The sequence below is a fragment of the Oncorhynchus kisutch genome, linkage group LG12 (genome assembly GCF_002021735.2).
Source record: "Oncorhynchus kisutch isolate 150728-3 linkage group LG12, Okis_V2, whole genome shotgun sequence".
NCBI classification, from domain to species: domain Eukaryota; kingdom Metazoa; phylum Chordata; class Actinopteri; order Salmoniformes; family Salmonidae; genus Oncorhynchus; species Oncorhynchus kisutch.
Window position 1 is genome coordinate 40,243,849 of NC_034185.2, and position 23,621 is coordinate 40,267,469.

General features: G+C 42.2%; 1 protein-coding gene across 11 annotated transcripts in view; it reads left to right on the forward strand.

The window, feature by feature from the left end:
- Positions 1-588: 588 nt before the first annotated feature.
- The window catches only part of LOC109900399 (utrophin-like), a 172,921-nt gene continuing 149,888 nt past the window's right edge, over positions 589-23,621 (forward strand). For 3 of the 11 annotated variants that reach the window (XM_031837544.1, XM_031837547.1, XM_031837546.1), the window contains exon 1: positions 597-1,410. In XM_031837544.1, the coding sequence (XP_031693404.1) occupies positions 1,267-1,410 (144 nt within the window). In that variant the 5' untranslated portion in view covers positions 597-1,266. Of the gene's footprint in view, positions 1,411-23,621 lie in introns of all 11 variants that reach the window. The other 8 variants (XR_004211955.1, XM_031837548.1, XM_031837549.1 and 5 more) reach the window with 5 other exon arrangements.

The following is a 23,621-nucleotide window of genomic DNA, read 5'->3' on the forward strand; positions in this document are numbered from 1 at the left end:
ATGGGGAACTGAGATGAGGCAGTCCTGGTGTCAGAGGGTTTTGTCTGTCGCGCTGGGGGAGTCCTTAGGTGAAGACACAAGGGTTCAGATCGTGAGTGCAGGAGAAAGTAATGTTTCTGAATCTATTAACACAGCAAATTACAGATGCTACTACTGCATTAATTCCTTTCCGCACGTCTTTGTTTCTCTTTCATTCTCTATCCTTTACTTTTAATTCTCTTTATATTCCCTCTTTCATGCCCTCACCAACTGTACTTTCATGCACTCACCCTTTTATCTGCTTCTGTCTTTGCTTCCCTCTCTTCCCCTCTCTCTCTCTCTCTCTCTCTCTCTCTCTCTCTCTCTCTCTCTCTCTCTCTCTCTCTCTCTCTCTCTCTCTCTCTCTCTCTCTCTCAGGTGTCTCTCTCTTGGTTTTTAATTATCTCCCTCCTTCCCTGTTCCCATATCAGACTGCTCTTTCATCCCTCTGTATCTGTGTCAGAACATGGGACACCACACACACACTGCTGCTCCTGCTGTGTGCGAGCTGCACGCTGTGCATCTCACTGGTGCTCTCTCTCTCTCTCTCTCTCTCTCCTTCTCCCTCACTTTCACTCTCTCCCTCCATCCCAGTCAGCCGCCCGCTCTGGCTGGTGTAGTGTCATTCCCTCCCTACAGCTGAGGGAGCTTCTGTCTTCTGTTAACACAGCGCTCCTCATCCCCCCTCCCTCCCCCTTCTCTCTCTGTGTTGTCCGCTCGGAGGGCTTTCCTTGGAGCGCCACAGCCTTTATCCCACTCCCGTCCAGTGAGCCGTGATCGGCTCCTTCAGAGCAACTTCTGCCTCCCTCGCTCATCCTTCTTCTCTTGGTTTGCTATGTCGGCAGATTTTTCTCTTTTGCTTTTCTTTTTCTTCGTTGACCCCTGGCTTCTAAAGGGGTAACCACAGAGTGACGTCTCGTTTTGGAGTAGTATTGTACCCTGGTTTGCGTGTGTGTGAATGAGAGTGTTTCAGCCTGCTTAAATGCCTGAGCACGAGTGTGAGGGAGATTGTGTGTGTGTGTGTGTGTGAGAGAGAGAGAGAGAGTATTTGCTGTAAGAGTGCGCATGTGCCGTGATTGACCGCGCACTGTGTGTGTGCCAGTATATACGCTTTTGCGGGGGCATGCCGGGTCGGAGTGTGTGTCTCAGACAGTGTGTGTGTTCACGTCACTCTGTGACTGCTGTGGTGCATCTCTGGGGGGAGGAGGAGGATAGGATATGAGCGGGCCTGGGCAGTGCTAGAGGGCCATGCAGACTCTGAGCAGGCTGCAGACCTGTGGCGCTCGTACGATGATGGCCATGGTCCGCACCTCCCTTCAGAAAGTGGTGGTCTTCCTACACAGGCTCCAGAGAATGGCCATCTCATCCCCACGTTATCACAAACTCTGCAAGGTGAGTCACAGAACGAAAGACAGGGAGAGGAAGAGTTCTGTCCGACGCTCTTTCATTCCTGTTTTCAGTCATTTGTTCATTTGTTTTGTCTGTTCATTCAGTGTTTTGCTTCTGTATTGTGATAGAGTTGATTAACTGTGTGGGTTAGTTTGTTCATCTTTTTGGTTTGGAGCATTTTTGTAGCACTTTGTCTCTCAAGAATGCCTAGTTTTATTCATGGCTTTTGATAAAGTTAAAGAGTGAAATACTTATTTTGCTGGTTATTAATTTATAACACTGTTATATGATTATATTACCTCACCTCATCACCAAGTCCTTTCACATCTCTGACTATTTTGGGGCTTGCATATTTAAATTGTGACTCATGTTTTTGTCAACAACTCTCTCCATCCTGTTATCTGTTTGGGAGAGTGTTGACGCCTGTGGTTGTCACCTCCACAGTGTGTGTCTGCATATTCCTGGCTGGATACGGGACTGATTTACTGCCTCAGCTGCACGTCAAGTAATCAGGCTCTGCTGTGTGTGTGTCCGCTGTGTGTGTCTGCTGTGTGTGTGTGTCTGCTGTGTGTGTGTGTGTGTTTGCTGTGTGTGTGCGTGTGTGAGAGCATGTGTGTTATTGCCTGTGTGTACAGTCTTGTCTCCGCTGTGGTGGAGTAAACAAACTAACAAGGTAGAGAAGTTGTGAGGTGTGTGTGTGTGTGTGTGTGTGTGTGTGTGTGTGTGTGTGTGTGTGTGTGTGTGTGTGTGTGTGTGTGTGTGTGTGTGTGTGTGTGTGTATGAGAGAGAGCGAGAAGGTGCATTGTGAATGCCTGAACCACCATGCACTATGGTATGCAAGCTGTGAGTAAGAGGTACAATGAGTTTGTAATTTTAATAAACTGTAGCCTACTTGTTATTACACTGAAGGATATATTGCGAGGTTGCAAGTGACTGCTTTAGTCAGAGGCGATAAAATATGGACCAGCTGCTCAGGAGGATTAGAGCTGGCCAGCCGCAAACACAACTGTTTGTGTGTGTGTTTTTGTTTAACTATCCTTGCGGGTACCAGAAGTCCTAAACAAGGAAAATTCAGACAAGTGGGGACATTTTGACAATCCCATAGAGGAAAAATGCTATTTTAGGTGTTACAGTTAGGGTTAGAAGTTAGGGTTAGGTATAGTTTCATGGTTAGGGTTTGGGGTTAATGTTAGGCACAGGGATAGGGTTATGGTTTGGTTAAGGGTTAGGGGAAATAGGATTTTGAATGGGAATAAAAGATTTAGTCCCCACAAGGATAGCAATACAAAACTGTGTGTACAGTGGAACCAATTATCATTAGCAAACGGCTGCAATCACGCTTTAACACGCATGTTAGCCTTGGATTTAATTTATTTCATAGTTTCTCCCAAGGCAAATCTCCCTCTTTCTCTCTCCACCTCTTACTCTCGCTCTCGGGTCTTTAATTTCCCTCTGTCATTTCATCTCTTGCTATATATTCTCTCTTGCTCCATTCAGGCCGTGTCTGAATACCAACACTTGCGTTCTAAATAGTATGCATTTTAGGTATGGGAAAATATAAGGTTTTATAGTATGTGACATTTCAAGCGCTTTAAATGGCAGGATGTCATACTCACCTGTAGATTAGTGAGCGCAAACAGAAATGTACAGAAACAGAGAAAGTGCATGATAGACATAATGGGAGAGTTTTTTAAAACAGTATATTTCCCTCTTTCACTCGCTGGTTAATTCCCTAGAACAAAGTAGGCACTTGTTCTTTGCTCATTTAACCAACCATCTGTGTTGGTTGAATCTCCCTGTGAGCAGCCAACCTCGTCTGATCACTACTCTGTTACTACCATCTCCTGTTAATAACACTCACTCCACACTTTCCTAACTTATCATAATACAGACCTATACATTCTGCACTTGGCCACCTTCCCTTGGGTTGCACCAGTAATTCGTCGCTCGTTTAACCTCCCTTGGGAGGAGCCGACTTACCGTCCCGCACCCAGTGGGAGAATTCCATCATTTTACACTCAATTACACTCCCCTGGGTCGCATCAGACATTCTGGGCTCGTTGGGCTCACCCTGAGAGGATCAGTCATTCTGGGCTCGTCTGGACTCCCCTGGGTGCGCTCACTGTCTGGCCGGCGGTAACAGTGCTTCTTGATGATGAATGTGCGCTCGGCTAGCTCTCTCTGGGCTTGTCTCGCTGTTACCTGGCTCTCCTTCTCAGGAAATAGCCTGGCCTCTGGGCTGTCATTGCTGGCCATAACCCTATACCAGGGATCATCAACTAGATTTACCCGTGGTCCGATTTCTTGAGCGGATGGACAGGGGGTCGGAACATAATTACAAATCATTTGTAGACTGCAAATTGACCGCGATCAGAAAAGTTGTGGGGCCAAGTAAAATCACTCGCAGTGTGTGTGTGCGTGTGTGTGATGAGTCTGGTGTATTTGTGCTGGAGAGCGTCGAAGGCCCCGATGGCTATTTGCATTGCACTCAGCTCTGTTCTGTCTGTGTAATCACTGTCTGCAAATATGCTGAAGGGCACTCTGGTCTCAGGAGGAGTGTCCTCTTACTCTCATTACACTTTCTGGGGAGTTTGTGTGTGGTGTGAGAGGGAGAGACAGAGAAAGCAAGACAGAGAGAGAGAAAGTGTGTGTGTATCAGGGAGAGAGAGTGCGCATTAACACTGGCAGATGCCATCTTTAAAATAGCCTAAAGCAGCAATCCATCCAGTTATATTGTCCCTTCAGTCCCCTAGCCCTGTGACTAACACATTGACCCCTGTTCCTACACCACCCCTCCATTCACCACTCCCGCTCAGTTTTACCCAATGCAGGGTGAGTCAACCCTGGGCACAGAGTGCAGCACCTTTGCTTCTCTGCCCTTGTGCTCCACCAGGACCAGGGCCCTGGGTGATTAGTATGCGTTACATCAGTGGCACAGGACCGCAGGAGTGTGGACACGCATCATTCCCCCTGGACTAGGTGGCCAGGTCAGGCTGTTTGTCTTGAAACACACATTCTTACACTCAACACTAACTTGCACGTAACACACACACAGCTATGCTACACAATGCAAGGTGACATAGTGATAGGTTGTGAGAGAAAATTATATGATAACAAATTCAGAAGTACCAATCATTTGAATTAATTTCCCAACACTCAGAAAGCCCAAGGACAATATCTTGAAATGCAAATTCAAGCACTGATTTCTGCCATTACCCACATCAATGGTAAATTACATGATCTTCCCGCATTTGATAATAGATTTATGGCTCAAATAAAAACTAAAAACTATTTGATTTCAACTGTCACTCAATAACGTGTCCATTACCTTAAGTGAATGCATTGCAATGGAGTGTCGTAAATGAATTTGAATGCTTTATACACAATATTTACAGAAGTATGTGGACATGCCTTCAAATTAGTAGATTCGGCTATTTCCGCCACACACGTTGCTGACAGGTGTATTCAATCGAGCACACAGCCATGCAATCTCCATAGACAAACATTAACAGTAGAATGGCCTTACTGAAGAGCTCAGTAACTTTCAACATCATAGGATGCCACCTTTCCAACAAGCAGTTCGTAAAATGTCTGCCCTGCTTAGAGCTGCCCCGGTTAACTGTAAGTGCTCTTATTTTGAAGTGGAAACGTCTAGGAGTGAGTTGTGAGGTGTGTGTGTGTGTGTCTAGGAGCAACGACGGCTCAGCCACCAATTGGTAACCAATACAGGCTCACAGAATGGGAGCGCCGAGTGGTGAAGCACATAGCATGAACAATTGTCTGTCCTCGGTTGCAACACTCACTACCGAGTTCCGAACTGCCTCTGGAAACAACGTCAGCACAATAACTGTTCGTCGGGAGCTCCATGAAATGGGTTTCAATGGCCGAGCAGCTGCACACAAGCCTAAGATCACAATGCCAAGTTTCGGCTTGAGTGATGTAAAGGTCACCGCCATTGGACTCTGGAGCAAACTGAAAGCACATACCTCCGCATTTAATCATGGCGAGACGACTGGAAACATAGCCGAAAAAAAACTGTGTAGTTATTCCCTTCGTAAGGCAGTGAAACAAGCAAAGAGTCAGTATAGAGACAAAGTGGAGTCGCAATTCAACGGCTCAAACACGAGATGTATGTGGCAGGGTCGACAGACAATCATGGTTTACAAAAGGAAAATCAGCCCCGTCACGGACATCGACGTCTTGCTCCAAGACAAATTAAACAACTACTTTGCGCGCTTTGACGACAATACAATGCCACTGACACGGCCCGCTACCAAAGACCGTGGGGTCTCCTTCTCTGTGGCCGACGTCACCCGGCTCAGGCAGCATCCCTAGGCGTGTCCTCGGAGCATGTGCAGACCAGCTGGCTGGCGTGTTTACGGACATATTAAATCAATCCCTATCCCCAGTATGTTGTCCCCACATGCTTCAAGATGGCCACCATTGTTCCTGTTCCCAAGAAAGCTAAGGTAATTGAACTAAATGACTATCGCCCGTAGCACTCACTTCTGTCATCATGAAGTGCTTTGAGAGACTAGTCAAGGATCATATCACCTCCACCCTACCTGTCACCCTAGACCCACTCCAATTTGCTTACTGCTCTAAAAGGTCCACAGATGGTGCAATCGCCATCACACTGCACACTGCCCTATCCCTTCTGGAAAAGAGGAATACCTATGTAAGAATGCTGTTCATTGACTACAGCTCAGCATTCAACACCTTTGTAGCCTCCAAACTCATCATTTAGCTTGAGAACATGGGTCTCACCCCGCCCTGTGCAACTGGGTCCTGGACTTCCTGACGGGCCACCCCCAGGTGGTGAACGTAGGAAACAACATCTCCAGTCCGCTGATCCTCAACACTGGGGTCCCACAAGTGTGCGTTCTCTGCCCTCTCCTGTACTCCCTGTTCACCCACGACTGCGTGGCCATGCACGCCTCCAACTCAATCCTCAAGTTTGCAGACGACACTACAGTGGTAGGCTTGATTACCAACAACGATGAGACAGCCTACAGGAAGGAGGTGAGGGCTCAGAGTATGGTGTCAGGAAAATAACCTCTCACTTAATGTCATCAAAACACAAGAGATCGTGAACTTTCGTAAACAGCAGAGGGAGCCCCCCCCTATCCACATCGAAGGGACAGTAGTGGAGAAGGTGGAAAGTTTTAAGTTCCTCGGTGTAAATCAAATCAAATCAAATTAATTTATATAGCCCTTCGTACATCAGCTGATATCTCAAAGTGCTGTACAGAAACCCAGCCTAAAACCCCAAACAGCAAGCAATGCAGGTGTAGAAGCACGGTGGCTAGGAAAAACTCCCTAGAAAGGCCAATACCTAGGAAGAAACCTAGAGAGGAACCAGGCTATGTGGGGTGGCCAGTCCTCTTCTGGCTGTGCCGGGTGGAGATTATAACAGAACATGGTCAAGATGTTCAATGTTCATAAATGACCAGCATGGTCGAATAATAATAAGGCAGAACAGTTGAAACTAGAGCAGCAGCACAGTCAGGTGGAAGTTGAAACTGGAGCAGCAGCATGGCCAGGTAGACTGGGGACAGCAAGGAGTCATCATGTCAGGTAGTCCTGGGGCATGGTCCTAGGGCTCAGGTCAGTTGAAACTGGAACAGCAGCATGGCCAGGTGGACTGGGGACAGCAAGGAGTCATCATGTCAGGTAGTCCTGGGGCATGGTCCTAGGGCTCAGGTCCTCCGAGAGAGAGAAAGAAAGAGAGAAGGAGGGAATTAGAGAACGCACACTTAGATTCACACAGGACACCGAATAGGACAGGAGAAGTACTCCAGATATAACAAACTGACCCCAGCCCCCCGACACATAAACTACTGCAGCATACTGAAACGGTCCACTCACATAGACAGTGTGGTAAAGAAGGCGCAACAGAGCCTGTTCAACCTCAGGAGGCTTAGAAAATGTGGCTTGTCACTGAAAACCCTCAATAACTTTTACAGGTGCACAATTGAGAACATCCTGTCGGACTGTATCACTGCCTGGTATGGCAACAGCACCACCCACAACCGCAGGGCTATCCAGAGGATGGTGCGGTCAGAACAACGCATCACCAGGGGCAAACTACCTGCCCTCGAAGACACCTACAACACCCAATTTCACAGGAAGGCAAAAAAGATCAGCAAGGACAATAACCATCCGAGCATCTACCTGTTTACCCCGCTTCCATCCAGAAGGCGAGGTCAGTGCAGGTGCAGCAAAGCTGGGACATAGAGATTGAAAAACAGCTTCTATCTCAAGCCCATCAGATTGTTCAACAGCCACAGAGAGGTGGCCGCCTACCTACAGACTTAATATCATTGGCCACTTCAATAAATGGAACACTAGTCACTTTAATAATGCCACTTTAAGAATGTTTACATATCTGTCATTACTCATCTCATATGTACAGTTGAAGTCAGAAGTTTACATACACCTTAGCCAAACACATTTTAACTCAGTTTTTCACAATTCCTGATATTTAATCCTATAAAAAATTCCCTGTCTTCGGTCAGTTAGGATCACCACTTTATTGTAAGAATGTGAAATATCAGAATAATAGGAGAGAGAATTATTTAGTTCAGCTTTTATTTCTTTCATCACATTCCCAGTGGGTCAGAAGTTTGCACATACACTCAATTCGTTTTTGGTAGCGTTGCCTTTAAATTGTTTAACTTGGGTCAAATGTTTCGGGTAGCCTTCCACAAGCTCCCCACATATAAGTTGGGTAAATTTTGGCCCATTCCTCCTGACAGAGTTGGTGTAACTGAGTCATGTTTGTAGGTCTCCTTGCTCGCACACACTTTTTCAGTTCTGCCCAAAAATGTTCTATAGGATTGATGTCAGGGCTTTGTGATGGCCACTCCAATACCTTGACTTTGTTGTCCTAACCCATTTTGCCACAACTTTGGAAGTATGTTTGGGGTCATTGTCATTGTACAGTTGCAAACCGTAGTCTGACTTTTTATGGCGTTATTGGAGCAGTGGCTTCTTCCGCTGAGCGGCCTTTCAGGTTATATCGATATAGGGCTCTGTTTACTGTGGATATAGTTACTTTTGTACCTGTTTCCTTCAGCATCTTAACAAGGTCCTTTGCTGTTGTTCTGGGATTGATTTGCACGTTTCGCACCAAAGTACTGTCACGACTTCCACCGAAGGTGGCTCCTCTTCCTGATCGGGCGGCGGTCGTCATCACCGGTCTACTAGCTGCCGCCGATTCCCTTTTCCTTTTCTGTGGTGGTCCCATGGTGTTTATAGTTGCGTAATATTGTTTGTACAGAAAAACGTGGTACCTTCAGGCATTTGGAAATTGCTCCCAAAGATGAACCAGACTTTTGAATGTGTAAAAAAATTTTGTTTTGATTTTCCCATGATGTCAAGCAAAGAGGCACTGAGTTTGAAGGTAGGCCATGAAATACATCCACAGGTATACCTCCAATTGACTGAAATTATGTTAATTAGCCTATCAGAACCGTCTAAAGCCATGAGATCATTTTCTGGAATTGCCCAAGCTTTTTAAAGCCACAGTCAACTTAATGTATGTGAACTTCTGACCCACTGGAATTGTGATACAGTGAATTATAAGTGAAATAATCTGTCTGTAAACAATTGTTGGAAAAATGACTTTTGTCATGCAGAAAGTAGATGTCTTAACCAAAAGTATAGTTTGTTTTAAAGAATTTTGTGGAGTAGTTGAACAAATGAGTTTTAATGACTCCAACCTAAGTGCATGTAAACTTCCGACTTCAACTGCATATGCTGTATACTGTATCCTTCATTATCTATTCTTTCCTATCTACTGCATCTTAGCCGCTCTGTCACCGCTCATCCATATATATTTTAGACTTAATTATTCTCATCGCATTCCTTTTCTAAATTGTGTTTATTAGGTTTTGTTGTGGAATTTGTTAGATATTAGGTTTTGTTGTGGAATTGTTTTACCTGTTAGATACCTGTTAAATACTGCTGCGCTGTCAGATCTAGAAGCGTAAGCATTTTGCTACATTCGCAATAACCTCTGCTAACCATGTGTATATGATAAATATAATTTCAATTGATTTTATTTGGAAACGTGTTCTCCGGAGTGATGAATCACGCTTCACCATCTGGCAGTCTGACAGACTAATCTGCGTTTGGCAGATGGAGAAGGGGAACACTACCTGCTCAAATGCGTAGTGCCAACTGGAAAGTTTGGTGGAGGAGGAATAATGGTCTGTGGCTGTTTTTCCTGTTTCGGGCTAGGCCCCTTAGTTCCAGTAAAGAGAATCTTAACGCTACAGCATGCAGTGGCATTCTAGACGATTCTGTGCTTCGTTTGGGATGGCCCTATTTTGTTTCTGCATGACAATGCCCCCGTACACAAAACTAGATCCATACAGAAATGTTTTTTTTTCGAGATCGGTGTGGAAGAACTTGACTGGCCGGCACAGAGCCCTGACCTCAACCCCATCGGACACCTTTGGGATGAACTGGAACGCCGACTTCAAAGCCAGGCCTATTCGCCCAACATCAGTGCCCAACCTCCCTTATGCTCTTGTGGCTGAATGGCAGCAAGTCCCAGAAGCAATGTTCCAACATCTAGTGGAAAGCCTTCCTAGAAGAGTAGAGGTTGTTATCTTCTTGATGGGATCATTTCCGTCAACATCCGCTGAATTGCAGGGCGCCGAATTCAAATTAAATTATTAAAAATATTTCATTTTCATGAAATCACAAGTGCAATACAGCAAAACACAGCTTAGCTTGTTGTTGATCCACCTGGCGTGTCAGATTTCAAAAAAGCTTTTCATCGAAAGCATACCAAGTGTTTATGTAAGGACATCTCTCTCAGTAGACAAAACATTACAAACAGCTAGCAGCCAAGTCGATTGGTCATGAAAGTCAGAAAAGCAATAAAATGAATTGCTTACCTTTGATGATCTTTGGATGTTTGCACTCACGAGACTCCCAGTTACACAATAAATGTTCCTTTTGTTCCATAAAGATTATTTTTATATCCAATATATCTCCATTCGTTTGGCGCCTTATGTTCAGAAATCCACAGGCTCGAGCGGTCACGACATTGCAGATTAAAATTCCAAATACTATCCTTAAAGTTCGTAGAAACATGTCACAAGGTTTTTTATAATCAATCCTCAGGTTGTTTTTACAATATATAATCGATAATATTTAAAACAGGACTGTAGCTTCTTCAATAGGAGAGAGAGAGAAAATGTCTGCTCGAAGCTGTTGCGCATGCAAAATGCTGCTGGCACCCAGCCATACAATGATGCGATGTGATTTAGCTTTTTCTTCAAAATAGAAGCCTGAAACTGTGTCTAAAGACTGTTCACACCATGGGGAAGCCATAGGAAAAGATATCCCTTTAAATTGAGCGAAGGCAGGCTATGGAACAGAGAGCTTTCAGGAAAAACAGCACTTCTGGGTTGGATTTGTTATACTCCCAGACAATATTTTGACAGTTTTGGAAACTTTAGAGTGTTTTCTATCCTGATCTGACAATTATATGCATATTCTAGATTCTGGGCCTGAGAAATAGGCAGTTTCATTTGGGTACGTTTTTCACCCTAACTTCAAAATACTGCCCCCTAGTCTCAAGATAGCAGCAAATGATTTTGGAATGTGATGCTCGACGCGCAGGTGTCCACATACTCATGGTCATGTAGTGTATTTAGTTGAGTAGTAAGAGAATTTATTCAGTGACATACCGGTAGATCTATTACATTACGACTAGCTTACAGTGCCTTCGAAAGTATTCACACCCCTTGACTTTTTCCACATTTTGTGTTACAGCCTGAATTTAAAATTGATTAAATGATGTCACTGGCCAACACACAATAACCCATAACATCACAGAGAAATTACGTTTTCAGACATTTTTACAAAAGCTGAATTGTCTTGAGTCAGCAAGTGTTTGACCAGTTTGTTATAGTTTTTGTTTTTCTATCCCAAATTTCCATTTGTATTTTTTTTTTACAGTGTTGGGCTTTAGGCGACCCAAATATTTTTTAGAAATATGTAACTCACACATTAACAAGTCCAATGCAGCAAATGAAAGACAAACATCTTGTTAATCTACCCACCATGTCCAATTTCAAAAATGCTTTACAGCGAAAACACAACATATGATAATGGTAGGTCATAGCCAAGTCAAAAAACACACAGCCATTTTTCCAGCCAAAGATAGGAGTCACAAAAAGCAGAAATATAGATAAAATGAATCACTAACCTTTGATGATCTTCATCAGATGAAACTCATAGGACATCATGTTACACAATACATGTATGTTTTGTTCGATAATGTGCATATTTATATCCAAAAATCTCAGTTTACATTGGCGCATTATGTGCAGTAATGATTTGTTTCCAAAACATCTGGTGATTTTGCAGAAATACTCAAAATAAACATTGATAAAAGATACAACTGTTCACAGAATTAAAGATAGACTTATCCTTAATGCAACCGCTGTGTCAGATTTCAAAACAACTAAAAAGCATAATCTGAGAACAGCGCTTAGAGCCCAATCCAGCCAGAGAATTATCTGCCATTTTGGATTCAACAGAAGTTAGAAATAACACCATAAATATTCACTTACCTTTGATGATCTTCATCAGAAGACACTCCCAGGAATCCCAGTTCGACAATAAATGACTGATTTATTCCATAAAGTTCCATAAAGTCCATCATTTATGTCCAAATAGACACTTGTTGTTAGCGTGTTCAGCCCAGTAATCCATCTTCATGAGGCATGAGCACTTCGTCCAGACAAAAACTCAAAGTTCCATCACAGGTTATAGATACAAGTCAAACGATGTATGGAATCAATCTTTAGGATGTTTTTAACATAAAACATCAATAATGTTCCAACCGGAGAATTCCTATGTCTGAAGAAAAGCACTGGAACAAGAGCTAACTCTGTCGGAGTGCGCGTCACGAGCCTGAGACACTCTGCCAGACCACTGACTCAAACAGGTCTCATGCGCCCCTCCTTTATAGTAGAATCCTCAAACCAGTTTCTAAAGACGGTTGACATCTAGTGGAAGCCGTAGGAAGTGCAACTTGACTCCATTGACACTGTGTATTCCGTAAACCAAGCTTTGAAAAACTACAAACCTCAGATATCCCACTTCCTGTTTGGATATTTATCAGGATTCTCACAGAAATCATTCAAACAGATTTAGAAACATCAGAGTGTTTTCTATCCAATACTAATAATAATATGCATATATTAGCATCTGGGACAGAGTAGGAGGCAGTTCACTCTAGGCACGCTATTCATCCAAAAGTGAAAATGCTGCCCCCTATCCCAAAAGAGATTTAAGTTAAAAAGTGAGTGTCAGGGCAGGTTCTAAGTAAACAGTGTAAAAACTAACACATCATAATGCTCTTATCTGCTACAGATTTAACCTCTTCACGCGTGAGTTCCAAATATCTCTAACGGTGGCCCCCAGCATGAGTTGTTTTATGCACGTAATTTCAGGATACACTCACTGTTCCAAAATGTGATTGTTACGTAATATGACATTTAATGGTCTCTGCCTGCTAATTATCTATAGGCTATGTTTCAACTTGTCAATTTCCAATTATTTTCTACACGCTTTATATTTAAAAAAATGACCGAAACATGACCAGCGTGCAGGCGGCTGGCACGCCACAAGGAGTTGCTAGAGCTCAATGAGCCAAGTAAAGCCCCCTGAGACAAACCCTCCCCTATCTCCAAAATATTGTTATTTTTTAAACAAAGCAATTTTATTATTATTCATTTAGAATTATAAAAGCGCCTGTTGGATATTCTCACAGATATATTATTAACCCTGTTATTAGCAGGACACTATATATTGGTCATGGCTTCCGAGTGGCGCACAATGGGATTGCCTTGCAGTTGTCCAGCTGTATCAATTGAAAGCACACAAGGTTCAAGGCACGAGGGCATGGGGCACGGGTTGGGCCCCAGAGCCTCACTTTGTCTGTGATGCCCACTACTAGATGGTCTCAGATATGTTCACAGTTTTCAGCTAGCTCATAAGAGCTCTGATATACATGTCTGCCTTTTCTCTCTCTCTTTGGCTGCGTTGGTAAAAACATGCCCGCTTGTGAATGAGATTCCGTTGTGGAATGAAGTAGTCCTTCCAACACTATCAAAGTTCGTGTCATCTTTCTCCTGAGTGAATTTAAATGAGATGAGTATTTTCTCTGCCTCACTGCCCACCACGTAGATTAGCGAACTGACCTGGATGACTCCATCATATTTGTCCAGTTTTGTAGCAGTCCTGAAATGGCAGAATCTCTGTCTCCACTCCCGCCATTCTGCTGTGCTTTAGAACTTATTTTGCTCTGGCAGGTTGAACTTGGGCATTTTGTCGTCCTCGTCAAAACTTCTCTCTTTTAAGAGAGCCACAGCACTTCCACAGTGTCTCCGCAGATCAAGTATGCAGACATTTGCGCGGTATTGCACTAACTTTTCCCCCGTGGCACATTTTCTTGCTGGCATTTCCATTGCCTTCATTGTTGTTTTCCTTACAAATAATAACTTTAATAACTAAATAATAACTCATGTCTCCATTCCTATCAAAGTAAGTGCCTTATTGTGTGGTCTTTTCTACTGTAGCATACAGTATGAATGTATGGACCATAATGTATTTACAGTTTGTATCCACATATTTTCAAGTACTGGTGACAAATAACACATTCCAATTATTGTATAGATTGTAATGGACACCTATGATGTGTGTAAAATACTTTTTTGGCTGTACTGATTATGATGAGGTAATGCTAAGCTTTTTGCCAGCTACATGTATGTGTGGCACCATGTTTGTTAACATTATACAATGCATTCTGGCAGTCACATAAACGTCTGTCAGACCAAGATGTTATGATGAGGTGAAGGAATGGTTCACTCATCTTTCGAGTAAGCTTCCGGGACTGAATGAAGGGAAGGGAATGATCATAGATGACACTCCCTCTTCAACATTCATACTGCAAATAGTCCAAACTTATCTTGTCTTATTATTTTTGGTTCACATGAAAAAACAAACATGGTGGAGTGGACAAACTACCCATCGTCAGATTACTTTAGAGTTTTAGAAAGTATTTTACTCAATTATTTTGATCAATAGTGAGCTCACCCGTGATGTGATGAATTGTAAATAGTCATTGCTATTAGCTAATTCATATTGTGGTTTCTGTCAGCTGAGAGTTAGCTAAATATGACCGCTTGTGTTATGTCAATCTTTCCTCAGTAGGCGCCAGGACTAATGTAGCCTACATTTTCCGGTTTGGATGATTGTGTTATGCTGTCGCTACTTATGTGAATGTCTGAACATTGCATCCAAAAATAGACTTGTTTCTGTGAAAACTCAAACCGTGATTGTTGCGTCAATCGACACTGGACGTTCTAAATTGTAGAATGATCACACCCGTTTGTTGGTACGTGTCAAAGGGTTCAGGTAGAAATGGCAACATCCTATTCTCTCCTCCTCTTTCTCTGCCAAGCTCTAGCTGTCATTTACTTGCATCCTAAACATTTCTCTTGGTATTTCTCTCTATTTAACCTTTCTGTTCCCTCCCTCTCTCTCTCAGTATTCCCATATATCGAGGCAGTAACGGCTATTATCCATCTAGTGCTCTGGTTATGAGGGGATTGTGAGGTTGCATTAATGCCTCTTGGCCCAGGCTCATACTAATGGCCCAGTTTTTATGAATGTTTTGTTTTAGAATAGCACACTGCGGTCACGTCCACCCCACAGTCCTGCTCTTCGTTAGGATACCTAATTTACAGTACTCTAAGCTTTATGGATGGGTCTTGTTCCCATAGGGAGTGGGAGATAGAGAGATGAGGAGACAGTCTGAGGAGTTATGAAGATAGAGAATGTGACAGAAAGGCAGGGAAGAGACATTACTAAGACAGAGAGTGTCTTGAGAGCAAACACAGCGATATAATTGACATGATAGAGAGCTCTCTCCCTCCCAGTATGTGAAGGCTTTTATCCCAGTGAGGGTCCAGTGGTAATGTCGATTACTGTAGTCCAGATGTGTGATGTGGAGTCAAAGTGATCGTCACCATACCAAACTATACGGTTGGAATGGATGAATGCAGCAGTTGATTATACAGAGATTAGATTGATGCAGACATTCACACTCAGAATGTTTTTCCTCTGCTGACTTGTCCATTGTTTTCCTGGTCTCTCTCATAGTGAAGGGAAGGCAGATGGTCATTGGTCATATTTTGGGAGTACCCATTTATGGCTCTGCTGTGTACTCTAGTTTCATTGTCAATTTTGGCTGGTGTTTGACAGCCACGAACTATGACCAGCCCTGACCTGAACAGGTTAGATTGGGCCTGGAACAGAGAGCGAGAGAGAGAGCAAAAGGGAGAGAGAGTGAGTGAGAGAGATGATTTCTAGCAAACAAACAAGTGATGGCTTGTAACTTTTTGGGGTATTTTCACCCCTTTTTCTCCCCAATTTCATTGTACCCAGTTGGTAGTAGTTACAGTCTTGTCTCATCGCTGCAACTCCCATACGGACTCGGGAGAGGCGAAGGTTGAGAGCCATGCATCCCCTGAAACACAACCCACACTGCTACTTGACACAATGCCCATCCAACCCAGAAGCCAGACGCACCAATGTGTCGGAGGAAACACCGTACACCTAGCGACCGTGTCAGCGTGCACTGCGCCCATCCCGCCAAAGGAGTCTCTAGTGCGCGAATGAGACAAAGATATCCCTGCCGGCCTAACCCGGACGACGCTGGGACAATTATGCGCCATCCCATGGGTCTCCCGGTCACGGCCGGCTGCGACAGAGCCTGGACTCGAACCCAGAATCTCTAGTGGCACAGCTAGCACTGCGATGCAGTACCTTAGACCACTGTGCCACTCCGGAGGCTCGAAACCTAACTCTTAAGCTTAAAATAGCCTTTGTCCTCATGGGAAAAGGGGGATTTAGGTCCAACACAAGGATAGAAGAACCAATACGCACGCACATACACACACACCTGTCCTTATGGGGACCAACAAATGTATTTTATTCCCAATCAAAATCCTATTTTGCCTAACCCCTTAACCTTAACCCTACCTCTAACCTTAACCCCTAACTCAAAAACGAAACCTAAACCAACCCTCTAGGTGAAATGTCTGAGTCATTACATGAGACAGTGTGTATGATCAGTAATCCTCCCTCAGTTCAGACCATCAAGCCTGAAAGGATAAAGCCTGTACTCACATAAAAAACACCGATACCTCTCTTATTCTCTCTCCCCTCTTCCTTATGTTGTCTTTCCTCTCCCCTCCTCCCTTATGCACTTTTTCCCTCTCATTTCCTTATTTTTCCTCCTCTTCTCCGCTCTTACTCACTTCTCTGCTGCTCATCTTCTCCTACCTCTTTTGACCTTTTCCCACTCCCCCTCCTCATTTTCTCATTTTCTTCTCCATGCCACTCTCTCTACAGGGTGTGTATAGTGCCACCCTGCACACCCTACAGCTTTGCTTCATGTGCCCTCCTCCAATTTATACATCATCAGCTCTTTAGGCACTGGCTTCTTCAATCTTCTATTGGTGCCCCTGCATATGCTACTTCCCTTCCTTCTTCTCTCTCCCCCTCGCAGTTAAATTCCATTCAAAGGGCCTTTATCGGCATGGGAAACATATGCGGCAGGTAGCTTAGTGGTTAAGAGTGTTGGGTCAGTAACCGGATCGGCACTGGTTCGAATCCCTGATCCAACTAGGTAAAAAAATCTGTCTGTGTCCTTGAGCAAGGCACTTACCCTAATTGCGCCTGTAAGTCGCTCTGGATAAGAGTGTCTGCTACGTGACTAAAATGTCAAATATAAATGTTTACGGTGCCAAAGCAAGTGCAATAAACAAAGGTGAGAAGAAACAAATTTAACCTTAACAAAAAAACTATTTGAAATTAACAGTAAACATTACACTCAGTCCCTCTTTCTTTGTGTCTCCTCAAGGCTTCAATTGAGAGATGGTTTCAAGTGATGTAGCATCTGCATTCTTCTGGCTCTGCATGAAGCATAACGTTACATGACCATGAATGATTAATCAAAGCCTCTCTCTGACACGCCAACATCAGTCACACCACATCACATTACAGTTCAGTCACTCAATTGACCTGTATTTAGTCCTAACATTGCTGAGGGCGTGTGTGTGTGTGTGTGTGTGTGTGTGTGTGTGTGTGTGTGTGTGTGTGTGTGTGTGTGTGTGACAGAGAGAGTGTGTTTGTGAAAATGTCTGTGAGAGTGAGTGTGTGTGTGTGTGTGCACTTGAGTTTGTGTGAGAAGATGACTCGTCGGCAGCCTACATGTGTCAGTATCAGTCGGATGTCTCATGTAATGGGTGGAGATATAACTCGAGGGCCTAATTGTAGAGCAGAAGAGAGACAATTAATAAAGAGAAAAATGGAGTGAGAGCTAGAGCAAAATATAAAGAGAGAGAACGAGAGGGCACGAGAGAGAAAAGGCAGAGCATGCCCTGAGAGGTAAACACAGTGCAATACATTGTGGAGAATGACTATGTCAGTAGGAGATTAAAGATAAATCATTCTATAAATAGTCTGTAATCTGCAGGAGGCCTGCAGGGGACCATGGAGAACATACTGTCAGCACTGAGTAAAACAAGCAGTATAATAGTGTATACTATAGCACTACAGGAGGGAAAAAGAGCAGCACGTTAGAGAGTGGAATATGATTGACGGTTGAGGTTCCATTTATTGAAGTTTTTCCCCCATCACGGCTTATATTGTGCCTGTATTGTGGGAAAATGACAAGTGGAAAAAGAGAGAGAGGTGTGTGCGTGTGACAGAAAATAATAATGTGTGTGTATACAGTGCCTTCAGAAAGTATTCACACCCCTTGACTTCTTCCACATTTTGTTGTGATAAAGCCTGAATTTAAAATGTATTACATGGAGATGATCTACACACAATACCCCATAATGTCAAAGTGGAAGAAACATTCAAACATATGTGTTTTATTTTCCATTCATAAAAAACAAACTATCTTGATTAGATACGTTTTCAATGCCCTGAGTCAATACATAGGCCACTTCGGAACATTCATCGTTGTCTTGGTAAACAACTCCAATGTATATTTGGCTTTGTGTTTTAGGTAATTGTCCTGTCTGTTGGAAAGCAGACTGAACCAAGTTCCTCTAGGATTTTGCCTGTGCTGAGCACTATTCCATTTATGTTTATCCCCCCAAAAACTACCTAGTCCTTGCCAATGACAAGCATACCCATAACATGATGCAGCCACCACCATGCTTGAAAATATGAAGAGTGGTACTCAATGATGTGTTGTGTTGGATATCCCCAAACATAACACTTTGTATTCAGGATAAAAAAAATATTTATTTGCCAAATGTTTTGCAGTATTACTGTAGAGCCTTTTTGCGAACAGGATGCATGTTTTGGAATATGTTTATTTAACTTCACCATGCTCAAAGGAATATTCAATGTCTACTTTTTTAACCTATCTATCAGTAGGTGCCCTTCTTTGCGAACCATTGGAAAGCCTCCCAGGTCTTTGTGGTAGAATCTGTGCTTCACAATATTGTACACAGAGTGAGTCCATGCACCTTTTAAAAAAACGTTATTTGTTATTTTTAGATAAGGTGTAAGTCCATGCAACTTACTGTGACTTGTTAAGCCCATTTTTTCTCTTGAGCTTATTTAGGATTGCCATAATATAAGGGTTAAATATTAATTGAGATTTCATTTTTTCATTTTTCCTCCATTTGTAAACATTTCTAAAAACATAAATAGATCAGTAACACAAAATCTCCATTTAGTCCATTTTAAATTCAGGCTGTAACACAAGTTGTGGAAAAAGTCTGGGAGTGTGAATACTTTCTGAAGGGACTGTATGTGTGTGTGACTCGTACATTGAACAGAGCCTTAACTGTGTGTGTATGTACCGGAAATCCCCAAAAGTCCCCACAAGGATAGTAAAACAAGGACAATTCTCCCTCGTGGTCCCCACGGGGACGAAGGTTATTTTAGGCTTAGGGGTTAGGTTTAGGGTTAGAAAAAGAGGTTAGGTTTAGGAGTTAGCACACAAGCATGTAAAAAGCAGTCTTGAACTTCTATTGATCTGTCCTTTCAATTCTTTTGTCTCCCTCTCTACTTCCTTCTCTCCTGCTGTCACACACACTCAAGTTCCATCAGGCTCTCTCACTCCCCCTCTTCATTTCTCTCTCTCTCTCCCTTCCTTCCTCTCATCTCTCTCTGTCTGACTCTCACCTTTTTTCTCCTTGACTTTCATTCCCTCCCCCTCTCTGTGCGTGTCTCTGCATCCCTTCCAATCTCATCAGCATTTCACTCCTGATGCCTTCTCTCACTATCAGTCAGATACTCATTCAGCTTTCTTTTCACAATCTCTTCCTTCCTCTTGCTCTCTCAACGTCATCGGTGCATTGCCCTCCGGGGTACCACAAGTACACAGACAAAAATGGTGCTTTGAATTTACTTAATTCAAATTTGTACATCGGTTCAGCATGAATGCAACATGTTAGATAACTTCTTGTTGCTACCCATCCCTTTAGCGGGATAATTGTCATCGACAACCGCTAAATTGCATAGCGCCACATTCAAATAATATTACTAAAAATATTTATATTCATTAAATCACAAGTGCAATATAGCAAAACACAGCTTAGCCTATTGTTAATCCACCTGTCGTGTCAGATTTTGAAAATATGCTTTACAGCGAAAGCAATCCAAGCATTTGTGTAAGTTTATCGATCGCTCAACAAAACATTATGAATACCTAGCATCAAGTAGCTTGGTCATGAAAATCTGAAAAGCAATCAAATTAATTGTTTCCTTTGATGGTCTTCAGATGTTTTCACTCACGAGACTCCCAGTTACACAATAAATGTTCCTTTTGTTCCATAAAGATTATTTTTATATCCAAAATACCTCTGTTTGTTTGGCGCGTTATGTTCAGAAATCCACAGGAAAGAGCGGTCACGACAACGCAGACAAATCCCAAATAGTATTTGTAATGTCAACAGAAACATGTCAAATGTTTTTTATAATCAAGCCTCAGGTTCTTTTTAAAATATATAATCGATAATATATCAACCGCAAATGTCTTTTGCAGTAGGAGAGGGAAAGGCAATGGCTGCCCAAACTCTGTTGCGCCAAGCACCCGGCCATACAATGTTGCGATGTTATCTTTCTCGCTCAATTTTCAAAATAAAATCCTGAAAATATGTTTAAAGACTTGACACCTTGAGGAAGCTGGTTGATATCCCTTTAAATGGAGCTAAGGCAGGCTATGGAACATGGAGTTTTCAAAATAGAAGCCACTTCCTGGTTTGATTTTCCTCAGGGTTTCGCCTGCAATATCAGTTCTGTTAATACTCACAGACAGTATTTTGACAGTTTTGGAAACTTCAGTGTGTTTTCTATCCTAATTTGTCAATTATATGCATATTCTAGCATCTGGTCCTGAGAAATAGGCTGTTTACTTTGGGAACGTTATTTTTCCAAACATAAAAATAGTGCCCCCTAGCTTCAAGAGGATAAACACAATTCTTTATTTTTCAGTTTAATTATTTTATTTTTGTCAAGCAAATATAGTTTCTTCAAGTAAATGCATTGTAATGGAATATAATCAAATTAACACAGTTAGGTAAAGCTACTTTTATTTGAATTAAATTTGTAGCTTCAAATGGATTTGATCATGTTCTATACACCTGATTACTACTTAATGATGAACATGATTTTAACATTATTTTATTTGTCCAATTTATATTATGGACAAGGTTCTGCATAATTATTAATGTAAGCACAGGATGGAATGCTGCGATGTTCTACCTTAGTGTTTGTATTTACAAAAATGAATAAGGACATAAAATCATATGCTAAAGATGTGTAACCACGGAGCAAGAGACCATTTGTATCAGTGTAAAAGAAGGCAAAAGGCATGTGTTTAAAAAAATGACTATTTTTTTGTAACGGTTCAGCTCTTTGGAATGACAAATGTCCATTCACTGACATTCAGCGTTCAATGAATTGCACAGGTCTAAATCACAGTAATGTATATCTGTATAAAAAAAGACTTGTCCTAACAATGATTGGTCACACTCTCTAATGCATTCTGTTATAAAATTAGGTAGTTATTTTTCATAAGGAGTAACAGACAAAGGATGAGGTAGGTATGTGTACATATTGGTGCAATTCTATTGACTAAAAGTCACTACAAAGTGAAACTGAACTTTTTCCATAAGCAGCAAAGAAAACTAAGGGCATCTACTCAAAACACCATACAAAATGTCTAACAAAATCATGACAGCTCCATCTTTAAACATGCTCATTCTGTTTTGCGTGTTTGTGAACAATCTAACAAGTTCAACACATAAGTCAGACATACAGTGTGAAACACAACCTACAGTCTGAAACGCACAACAAAACAGCTCACTGAACAAGCCTGTTTTTAAATGCAACAGCTTTGTTAAGTTTTCCCCACTCGGTTCCATTAAAACCTTCTGAAAGACTGGTAGCGGAGCTCAGTTTACTGAGGTTCATGGCATACATGAGGCCGAATAGCATTGCAACAGCAAATTCTACGTTGCCCAGATCCTGCAGCACTTTGACGCCTTCAAGGATAATTCCAGTGTCCTCTGGTTCCTCACTCACATGGTCTTTGATAATGTAGATCCCCACAGTAAGTGGACTCTTCATCCAATGCCCTGAACAAGACACAAAGGCAAAACTGGTCAGTCATAAAAAATGAATCATTCATCAATGAAGTGTTTACAGTTAGGGACTCTAGGTTGCAAAAAGTATAGCTCATGAAGCACAAGAGCATGATACAGACATAAATAATTCAAGACTGGAGTCCTTTTAAGTGTCACCTAAATCAAGAACTGCTGGCAATATTTGAACACCGCCTATTACAAGGCTAAAACTAAGTGGTTATAATCACGATTTCCATTCTATTCAGATTACATTTGAGTAATCATTTGAGTAATCATACAGTGATGGAACACTTCTCAGTCAGATTTGTTGTAACTTCTGTTGAGTGGACTTTACTTTGGTGCACAATTAAGGCGTTCCAGGTACATGGACTGTTAAGGCACATGGACAGTCAATGTGGGTGCTTTAACTTGTAATGATGCAAGAGTTGGGACCTACTTGACACCAATTCTGAACACCCCTTACATTTCCACATTCACACGACACTGAAAAAAAAGAACAGAAATACCATAAGACCTAAAGACTGACATTCGGAGCAAATTGTTTTGGGGTATTAAAACAACCTCTGATAACAGTACTCACCAACACTACCTAGCCTGTGAATGGGTAGACAAAGCAGCTCAAATGTAGTAGGCAAACATCATGGACCATTAAATATAACCTTTGTTCATGAAATGATTTATTTTTTCATTATGAAATGTTTGATTCAATTATCTATTGATTTATGCATGCATCCACACACATGCACATACATATAATTATTTTTTATTTTTGTCAAATAATTGTAAATGTATTTATAAATGGACACCTATAACATAAAGCAGTACTGTTCAACAGCTAAAATGAACTCCACACCCCATTTCAATAAGTCTATGTCGCCTTTGCACCACGTTTTACAACATGGAGGCAGCCATTGGCAAACTGTTAAACTGCATGAAAGCATGAATCTCATAGGTTTAGAGGTATAATCATTAGATCTCATATGTAATGAAAACAATTGTTTTAAAATGTCTGTTTTGATGCAAATAAATGAGCTTTTAATAAAAAATAAAAAAATTCAACTCACAAGAAAAAAACGTTGGTGCACTAAATGTTGCTGCAAAGTGATTGCAGATGATGTCGTGCACAAGTACCAAAGCATTAGTTAGCTAGCAAGTTAGCTGGCATATTAGCCAACTAACTTTACCCCCTTTCAAAATTTTAATCTTGACCTAGTCCTGTTTTACTGTTCATAGAAGCTAGCTAGCAACATCGTCTTTTTGTCACGTCTAATCAAGGTGGGTGGAATCAGGCGCAGAGAGCAGAATGCGATCTTGAAGTTTATTCTCCGGTAGACAAACAAACACGGTCAACCCAAACAAACACAGGGTGAAATTATCCAACATAGGATAACAAACAAACCGGAGAATAAGAAAACACGAAAACCACGACAGACGAAAATGAATGACAAAATAAACAATCCCGCACAAAACAAGGGTGGGACAACCTACATTAAATACAGACAC